The sequence below is a fragment of the Aspergillus thermomutatus genome (genome assembly GCF_002237265.1).
Source record: "Aspergillus thermomutatus strain HMR AF 39 chromosome Unknown NODE_113, whole genome shotgun sequence".
In the NCBI taxonomy this organism is placed as follows: Eukaryota; Fungi; Ascomycota; class Eurotiomycetes; order Eurotiales; family Aspergillaceae; genus Aspergillus; species Aspergillus thermomutatus.
In genome coordinates, this window is record NW_020798162.1 from 79,751 (window position 1) to 90,163 (window position 10,413).

Here is a 10,413-nt window from a genome sequence, read left to right on the forward strand (position 1 = left end):
GGGCGTCGACCTGAGAACCCCACCGGTTTGTCTCGGTGATCCGGATTACGACTCCAGGACGGCTTGGGAGGGGGCTTCGGTCAATTCCTTGGTTTGCTGGTGGAGAAGAATCGGAAAACTGGTCGCCTGGTAGGGCTATCAAGATTCACTCCGGCAATAGAAAATGTTTTTAGTTACCGTGAGTTTCTGCTTGAATGTAGCCTGAATCATCACTGAGTGTAGGTGTCTGGCAACCTAGACACTCTATCTCATTGTTCCCAGGATAGGGGGTATTAGACACTCAACCCATGAGTCTTCCAGACTTAGCAGTTCGCAATAGCACAGCAATGGCATAGGTTGTGGCGTAGCTGATGGCGGGACCAGCAGTTTTTAAGGATTAAACACATTGGTATTGAAGTTACCTGATGAAATTTACGAAGCTCTTGTAAGGTAAGGTAGGGTCTGGTCTCTGCAACTTTACGCAATACCTCTGGGCTACCAAAAGAAGCAGAATTTACCTGTCTACTCTATACCTGTCTTGAAACTCGATGTATCGACCGAAAATACAGGATAATACCAAGCCGAAGTACGTATCAAGCCAATGCCCACTCAGCCCTTCAGGCTTGAGGCTTCTGACTGATTCGGAATTATCTTCCTCCATTCTTCAAGCTTCTAAGAGATGACACACAGTGTCAGATGAGATGCCAATAATATTAACAAGAAATGGTATTGCATGACTTGCAAGTTACACCAGGTAACCCACACTCAATTCTGGGCTCAAGAATCAAGATATCCCCCGATTTGATGTTTCATTCTGACGGCCTACCTAGTGAGAATGTGGGCCGCAGCCCGTGTTGGAACTTGGAAGTCTATCATACGGTTTACGACTTCCAATTTCTAGATCTAGATTATCCCAATGGCAGAATTGAAAGCTACGTACCCTCGTCCACGGCTTACAGGTAACAGGCCTGAAAGGGGGATATCCAGGACCAGCGCATGATTGGGCAGGGATCGAAGGACTAGATTAGTCGCGGTACTAGCATCTGGCTGATCTGAGACGTTATTTGTTCGGAGGTTTTATTAGATCGAGAGGGTTGAGCCAATCTTGTATCTTAGCTGGTAGCCTGGTTCAAGGGTCGGAGTTTGTTGATGTTGGTGTTTTGGGGTGGTTTTCTAGGTACACAGAGTATGTCTTTTGCAAATTCTTCTGGAGTAATGGAGTAAGAGCCTGTGGTTCTGCAAATGCTTTGTAGTAATAGCATGGATTTTATGGTTTGAAGATCTTACGTGCGTGTGGTTCTGTGGTACTCAGCCCTTAACAAGAGAGATTCCTAGATGGGAGGATTTAGAGGAACAAGCTGACTTTGCTTAATTCTCCTGTAAGAATATAGTTGTGAAATATTCCAGGTTTCAATCAGTTAATCATTCTTTAGAATGTTCTTCAATAGACTATAAAAGATGCGGAATATCTGTGGCACATCACATACTTTATCTAGATGGATTAGTTATCCTTCATAAACCTCATCTAGCCCGCCAGAGACACTACCTTTCATGCTCAATGCTCTGTCTGTCCTTGATCAAAGAATACGGAGTAGGCATAAGCATAATACAGTGTATTTGTTCCCCTCTCTGGTCATGTGACATAATATCATGTGACTCGATCCAGCCAAACAAAGGATGACGCTCAAGTTTCCACCACATAGGGGAGCTAGAAGATGAGCGAATCCGACACAGAGGCCTCGACAGGTGAACTGTCTGCTCGGAGATGTTCCAAGCAAACTATCCAAAAACCAAATCGACTTATTAACAACCTTGAACGCGCTGTGGGGACAAAAACCCAGGTTGAGCCGCAAAGAAACTGGATAACCAAACAGACGCATACAAACACGTCTATGGAAGACATAAATGCAATAATAAATACAGAGGCTACCTTGAATATAATTATAAAGAAAATCAAACCCCAAGATGCTAACCTTCAGAAGCTACATCTGTTGCTTCAGACTAAAGATAGGGAGTAGAAAAGGGCATTAGAGGAACAGGAAAAGCAATATCAAGAGGAAATCTTGAGTCTACAAAGCTGCATTGATGAGTTGAACAAAACAATAGAATTATACCAAATTAATAAGCTCAAAAAGACTGTCTAAGAAATCCATGAGACCACATCCAAGACCACCCTATCAACAACACTAGCCACATAAACACCTAGCAAGGGTAGAAGCTAGGCATTAGTAGTTACTATATCATCAGCTATTTCACTAGCAATAAAAGTAATAACTACAGCGCTTACACTACTGAATGTAATCATTAATGTGAGAAACACTGATAAAGATGCTAAGAGGGAACTAGCTAATAGAGCCACTGCCAAAAGTGCAATCTAGAATGCACTCAGAAAACACCAGGACACAGGGGAAGTCAGAATTAAAGGGGTCAAAGTCACATCAGGGTCAATGGTCAGGGTGTTTCTTGCTGGTGAAGGGGATGTTCACATGATATGGGAACACTAGCAATGGCTTAAGACCTTTAACAGAGCAAAATTAAATAGTAAACCATGGTTCCCTATCAAAATTGACAGTGTACAGAAGTCAGACATATTCAATAAGGATAGGGAAGTAAGAGAGGAGTTCTATGAGAAGTTTAGAGACGAAAACAACACTGAAGTGAGGAAGCTATATTAGCTTAGTGGACCAAAGTCCTATGGGTCGATGGTGATATTCCTCCCTCAGGAAAGTGATGCGACCCGGCTGCTCCACCAGAAAATGGTACAGATCTATGGAGAGGTCTTATTTACCTCTGAATTACAGTGACCACTAAGGTGCTGTAACTGCTAAGGATATGGTTATAAGCAGTCACAGTGTAGACTGCTAGTAGTGTGTGAGAGATGCTTAGGACCACACTAAAAGCAAGAATGCAATGAACATGAGGAAAAGTATGGCGCATATGGAGGTATACACCAAGCTTCAGACCAACAGTGCCCACAGTGGCAGGAAGAAGTTAACTAGATAAGAGGTGGAAAGCAAATATAAAGCTGTCAGGGAAGCAGTCTATCTTAGAACTTAATACTTATAATGCTGTGAATCATGCACGCTAACCTGCAGAAAAGCTGGGAAGTATAACTGAGTTCCCTAAATGATAGAATACTCGCAATATGTAATTTACTAATGGTATCTGAACCATATATGATATATAAAGAAAACTAAAGAAATACTCATACCCATAATAAGTAGAGGGCAATCATGCCAAAGGATAAGCTAGGAGAAGGGGAAGCAACAACTAAGACATGCAGCATGATCTGGATCTAAAAGGACTAAAAAGGGATATAATAAGTTGAGACAAGCTTAACAGATATCATGGCTGTTATTTTCTACCATCATAACCACCTGCTCTTAGCTATAACTGCCTATCTGCCACTGCAAAATAGGAGTAGTGGGCAGGAAGAGTTAATAAGAATAATGAACATTATCTAAAGGATGATCCACACCTAGCAAAAGAAGTTTAGAGCAAAGCTGGATATCCTTATCAGTGGAGACTTTAACCGCCATAATTAATTATAGGGAGGAGATCATATCATACACATGTGGCGACAAGGGGAAGCCCAGTCCCTAGTTAAGCTAATGCTTGACTATGGGCTACACAGCCTACTTCCCCAGGGAACTATCATATATGACTCTGGCCACTGGCAATCAATAATTAACCTAGTAATAGCATCAGACAGCCTCAAGCAGAGGCTTACCTTATGCTAATATCACCTAATAGAATATAGGTCAGACCACTGAGTAATTAAAGCAACTTTCACTGGCCTAACTCAGTAAAGACCTACCAAAGGGATAACTAACCCCCCATGATACATGTGGAAAAAGGCCCCTTAGGATGAAATTGTTACCAGGATAAGCTAAAGCATGATAACCCTCCTGGAGATACAGGATCCAGAAGAGCTAGAGAGACAGCTTGGACTCATGATAGGAAAAGTATCTGAAACCCTTAAAGTTTGCATACCATAAGTATACCCCTCACCCTACTGCAAGCAGTGGTGGACAGATGAACTAACTAAACTCCATAATGTCTACACCTACAACAAGAATTAGTGGACTCAGCTCCGGCGATATGGAGTGAACTAACCTGATATAGAGGAATAAGTTAAACAGCTTCACCATTAATTCCACACTGCCATTCATGATTAAAAGCACAAGCACTAGACAGAGTTCCTAGAGTAAGCAGAAAATATCTGGACAGCAGCACAATATACTAAAGAGATAAATAACAGGAAGCTGATCCCAGCTCTCTGTGCTGAAGGAAGCGGGCCTGCAGCTAAAACAGAAGAAGAGAAAGCTAGATCTCTACTCTCTGCCTTCTTCCTATCAACACTAGAAAGCTCAGAACTATTAGGGAACCCTAACTTACTAACCCTGTAAATAGATCTAATCATAGATAAAGAGATCAAAAGAGCAGTAATGCAGATGAACCTGTAGAAAGCCCCTAGAGAAGATCAGATTCTAGCAGGAATATGGCAGCAACTATGGCTAGTATTAGGAAAAGATATATGTCAGATATTTCATGCTTTGATCAAGCTCAGCTATGTCCTAGCAAGATGGAGGATTGCGAAGATCATCCCATTGCATAAACCAGGACGGGATAAAACATTACTAAACTCATACTGGCCCATCTCACTACTATCTACCCTGGGCAAGATGCTGGAGGTAGTGATAGTGTAAAGACTATCTGAATATACTAAAGTCTTTAGTCTCCTCCTACTAAACTACTTTAGGGCATAAAAGAAACAATCAAGCAAACAAGCACTATGTCACGGGCTAGAGTGTCCCTTACAGATCTTGTACCACTAGCCTCCCTTACGGTCGCGATGGAACGAAGTGGAATTGCTAAAGAGAGATATAGGCTGTCGTTGTTACGGGCTAGACCGTAGGAAAACCTATGACTAGGTATGTACAATAAGAACTCGCTGAAGGACTAGAATAGGGGGTTGCAGGCCTGGATAGAAATATCCGATTGCGCGTCGCAGCTAGCGAGGTGTCACGTGACCTGGGTGGTTAGTACATAGATTATTACATTGTCACGTGACCCAGAGCTGTATGGCTTCGTGAGTGCCTGCTAGGCGGCACGAGCATATCGCGGGCCTTGCTCGCAACAGTCGTCGTGCTAAGGTGACAGGGCGGCGGACTAACAGGGAACCACATGACCACAGCCACATACACAATGCGGTGCGTGTCATGGGGTCAACCCATGACACACTAAATCTCTTAGTTAAGAAAATCTATAAAGCATAGAGAGAAAAGAAGGTCCTCAGCATGGTCAGCTTTGATGTAAAAGGTGCTTACAATAGGGTGATAAGGAAGGCCCTAATCTGCCAACTCCTAGAAAGATAAATACTAGTTGAACTAGTAAGGTAGATTAATGCATTCTGCTTAAATTAGAGAGCATTAATTATTATTAATGATTACTGCTTAGAAGTCATAGAGATTATAAACCCAGGATTGCCCCAAGGCTCCTCCCTATCACCTATCCTCTACTTATTCTTTAATGCAGACCTGGTTAAGATACTAATTAACTAGAATAGGGGTGCAATGGCTTTTATAGACAACTTCACATGCTGGTGGATTGGACAATCAGCAGATGAGAATATATCAGCCCTATAAGAGGAGGTAATCCCCCATACACTAGGGTGGGCCATGCAATCAGGGGCAATATTTAAAGCACAGAAGACCCAATTCATTCACTTTACAAGGAATGCTAGATGAAACCCCTCCCTAAGGCTAGCACTATGCATTATAACACAGAATATCTGCCTAAGCAATATGGTTAAACTTCTAGGAGTTATCTTTGATGAATAACTCTAGTTTAGAGAACATGTTAGCTGGGTCACCAAGAGAGGCATTAAAGCTAGCTGGGTACTACTAAGGCTGAGGGGTCTCCAACCATAAAGTGCTTAGCAACTCTATAACACCCTAGTAGTGCTAACAGTCACATATACTTTATTAGTCTGGATAACTCTGAACAAACATAAGCATATCCTAAGTTAGGTTATTAAACCTTTACATATGATCCAGAAGTTAATAGCAAAAAGCATAGCAGGGATCTACTATTCAGTCTCCTTAATAATTACTAAGGCTGAAGCTAGCATTGAACCCCTAGATATCTGTTTTTAGAAGCGGATTTTCTGCTACTAGATTAGATGCCACAGCCTACCAAGCACTCACCCACTAGCTAAGTGTATAAAGAACATCAACCAGCAGTCTAGATCACCATGTAGATCACTCTCTTAGATACTGCCGCTTGAACAAAGTCGCATGGAGATAATCAGACTATACCATTCTGCCCCATGGGAGTTAGACTGGCAAAAGGTTATATGCCATGAAGGAACAGAAAATACAGAAACCACCTTTAAAAGACTGAAGATCAAGATCTACACCTACAGATTAGCACAGAATAATCTGATTAGAATTAGTCTGGCAGTGGTGACTAGGAATTAAATTATGAAATCTACCTCCACAACAGTGGAGACAGACTACCATATAGACCTATATATTGCCCAACTTGGCGCTATCCTGGAAGCACTCCAGCTGGCGAGGGAACTGCTTTAAGGACCCCCAACCTTGACAGACGTCATAGGTATCATAATCTATTCAACTAACTAATCTAGCCTATAGTGTATCACCAACCAAGGATCCCATGGAGGACAGCAAGTCATACAGCAAATCATAAGATAAATCAAGCAGATGATGCAGATTGAGATCCAACTTATGATCAGATGGATAGCAAATGATTTACAGAACTAAGGACTTCAAATGGCTAAGGTAGTGAGCCACTACGCCACCCAGAAGGGAGCTCAGCCAGATCTACTAGCTTGGGCTACCCAACGCGCAAGATCCACTGCATGGAGGTAAATGCAGAATATGCTTAATTAGGCATAAAAGGAGTAGTTTCTACAAAATCCTTTTAGCAAGTACACAAGAGAGATTGATACGTCCCTTCCAGGACGACATACTAGGACCTTGTATGATCAGCTCAGTAGTGAGACGGGCGTAGGCAGTATTGTTTTCAACTGGCAATCCTATATTAACGAATATCGCAAACTTGGAGAGAGAAATAGGAAGATACATCTCCCTCCCCTTCTTATATACATGTTCCTAAGCTTCCACTGGGTTCCAACCTCTTCCTGATGGTTCTTCTAGAATGTTCTATGGTTGAGGGCATGGCCGACAACCACAGCCCAGGCCGTAGCCTGTGACAAGTAGGATATAAGCATCAACCTTGGCACAGCTCTGAACAGGCCACACTTAATTAAATTAATACCTACATTGAATTAGACAAACAGCTAATAAAACCTATGAATGTATAGAGGGGCAAGAAACAGTACAGCATTTTCTGTTTAAATGTAAATAATGGGAAACATACTGTAGGGAAATGAGAGTGGCAATAGGCAATTAATATGGGGACATGTCATACGCATTAGGAGGCTGATCAAGGAGAAAGAAACCCATAGGAGAAGGACTCAACCAGGAAAAGAATTAGAGACCGAACATAGAGGTGGTTAGAACAGTGATATGATTTGCTATGGCAACAGGGTGATTAAATCATGAGAACTAAGAAAAGGCATGTCACATGCATAGATAGATGACTCAGCATAATCAGCGCGGAGGCTACATGCAGCCTTAGGCTGCGCACAGCCGGAGGAATAATTCATTCATTCATTCATTCCACCACATACTCCAGACCCATAAGTCTAGCAAAATGTCTCGCACGAACAACCAGCGTGGATAATCAAATACTTATTTAGACGTCATCATCGCAGATTGCTATGTTTGAGTTCGAGCCAGGATGATCGAACCATCCCAGAATATAACTCCCCCTGTCCAATGGGGGACCTTCTTCCGTCAATGTTTGATGCATCGAATCGATGTCAACGAGTTCAGAGATCTGTCGAAACTGCTGTTCCAAAAATGCCCAATTGCAGAGAACGCACTTCTTGATGCCCTGCTACAGACTCGGTCCCAGTCCAGGATCAAGTGGGATCCACTACTCCCGCTCTACATAGACTGCCTGTGCCGAACGGGCAGAGTCAGAACGTCCACTGTGTTGACCTCTCTTCTGAAATACTCGTCTATACATGAATCGCCTACGTCAGAGGGCAGAGACGGTTCCAAATGCTATACTCTGATGACTGATATTCGAGTCATCCAGGATGCCATGCTTTCTGTACCAACGGGAAGTGCTCCCAAAACTAACGCAGAAGCTCTCGCAATTTTCTTTTCTATTATTGACTGGATCCATGCGGTCGTTGCATGGCACAACAGTCATTTCGATCCAGGTCAGCACCCGAGTGGGATGATGAGTTCGCCGGATGTGGTGTCGCTGTTCGAATCGTTGGGCATCCTCCTCGCTGCTTTGTCAGGAACTGGGAAGGGATTGGAGGTCCTTTCAGCTGATTCCCATGAAGGTATTTTCTCCCCACTGCCGAATCAACCTAGGTTAATCTCAAGCTGCAGGGTTAAAGGTCAAGCTGGGCCAAGCTCTCTCGGCATATCTCCCCCTTTGCGTTGAGGTGTCGTTACCTCTGCGTAACAGGTTGGATGGACTTCAAAAGGAATTCAATTTGTACGGGGAACGAGCGCCAAAGTCCTTGGATGTTCCAATGATGGAGAATATGAATGTCAATGCTCTGCAATTTGAGGCGTCCGTCATGGACGGGCCGGTCATCAACTCGAGAGCAGGTCTCTACGTCTATATCAATGCAATGGTAAGTATCGCTTGAGTCTGGCTGGTGCAAAGCTGACCTTTTAGCTCGTGGGCCGGCCCCTCGTGGATGATAATATGCTGATCAACTACCTTGCGAATCGATACGGAGTATGTGCAGTGATGTCCTGGTAATCGGGCCGACTGACGCATCTTAGGGACACTACGAAGCTCTCATTGAGGAAATCCTCACCGCTGCTTTTGACGTCCTGTCAAACGGCATGTATCGTAATGAATCCAGTCGGACGATGTTCGTCTTTCGTTCGTTCTTGGTCAACAAGCTCCCCGCGTTTTTTGCAGCCATGCTGGCGGCGACCATGGTCTCCATTCCAATGGAAATGTGCATCAGCCATGCTTTGAGCCGGCTTGACCCCAATACCTTCCCGTCATTCTCGCAGATGTTCGAAATGCAGGGCAACACGGTCCTGTCCGACGTGCGCCAGGAGTTTCTGTTCGCCTGTGCCTCGCACAAACTGATACCTGAATCCAGCATAGAACGATTGTTGGGTGAGAATCCCATGCAAACCCTTCCTGTGGGATACAACAAGGACGAACTGGTGTCGCAGATTAACGCCAATCCTGAGCGTGCGGAGCAGTTGATCAACGAGATCGAGTCTATGGAGGGAAATGCGGGAGCGATCGTTGGTGCAATCACAGAGGTTTGTTCTTGCGTCCGGAACCTGATTAGGCAAGGCAGCAGCTAACGTAGACAGGTCATGCATAATCTCTGCAGCCAAAAAGAGACCATGACACTGAAGAACATTTGCAATTCGCTGTCTCGACGGCCTCAGGCGCTGGACGTGGTTTTGCTTTTCCGAACCTCAAAGCAGGTTCTGCAGCCGCTCTGCGCTTTACTGGACTCCTGGCACTGGGACGAAGATCAGGGCGAGAATCAACCGGTGTACGATGAGTTTGGAAGCATTCTACTGCTGGTGCTGGCCTTCAGGTACCGGTTTGACCTGCGACCGGCTGATCTTGGGATCTCGAGTAATGATTCCTTTGTTCTGAAGTTGCTCGAGCGAGGATCCTGCAGCCAGAAACTCGATGCTCTCGATGAGAAACAGAACAAGAACCTGGGCTCCTGGATTGCGGCTCTGTTCATCGCCGAAGGTATCAGCGAGGAGACCATGTCGGCTTGCAGTCCACAGGAGTTTTATCTGCTTGTGGCTACACTGTTCAGCCAGAGCTTGGAGGCATGTGAGACAGGAAAGCTCGAGTTTGATACTTTGAAAGGGGGCTTTGAATGTACGTTGTAATGGTTCTGGTCTACTGCAAGATACTGACATGAGTAGATCTGCTTGAGCCCTTTCTCTTGCCGTCGCTCATCTTCGCGCTGACGTGGTTGGGGAACCATATCTGGGAGACGGAACTCGACCCTTCAATACCCTTAAAGACGCTACACTCTCTAGTGAATCCGAGTTCCATCTCGGGCGAAGCCAGAGAGATCCACCGGACCGTGCTGAACATCACCGCTCGTATGTTGGAAGAGCAGCTCAAAGATGTCCGCACCCGGCACCCGTCGCGCACCGACATCAAACCGATCCTAGACTCCCTGGAGCCCTGCCTCTCGTTCCAGCGGGTGGGCAGCTGCCACCGCTCCGAACTGGAGAGTTGGACGACGCATTCCGGCGGCGGCTTGCTAGGCAGCATCCGCAGCACGTTCCAGTCCCTGGTGCTATGGAGCACAAA

At 44.7% G+C, this 10,413-nt stretch overlaps 1 protein-coding gene across 1 annotated transcript; it reads left to right on the forward strand.

Moving 5' to 3' along the window:
• Nucleotides 1–7,809: 7,809 nt before the first annotated feature.
• On the forward strand, nt 7,810–9,969 carry nut1 (putative RNA polymerase II mediator complex subunit Nut1; the record flags this gene model as incomplete). The annotated part of the gene is made up of 5 exons (XM_026761381.1): nt 7,810–8,428; nt 8,478–8,728; nt 8,773–8,835; nt 8,883–9,383; nt 9,438–9,969. Coding segments are annotated over 5 exons (1,966 nt in total), but the record flags the coding sequence as incomplete, so codon positions are not given.
• Nucleotides 9,970–10,413: the final 444 nt, after the last annotated feature.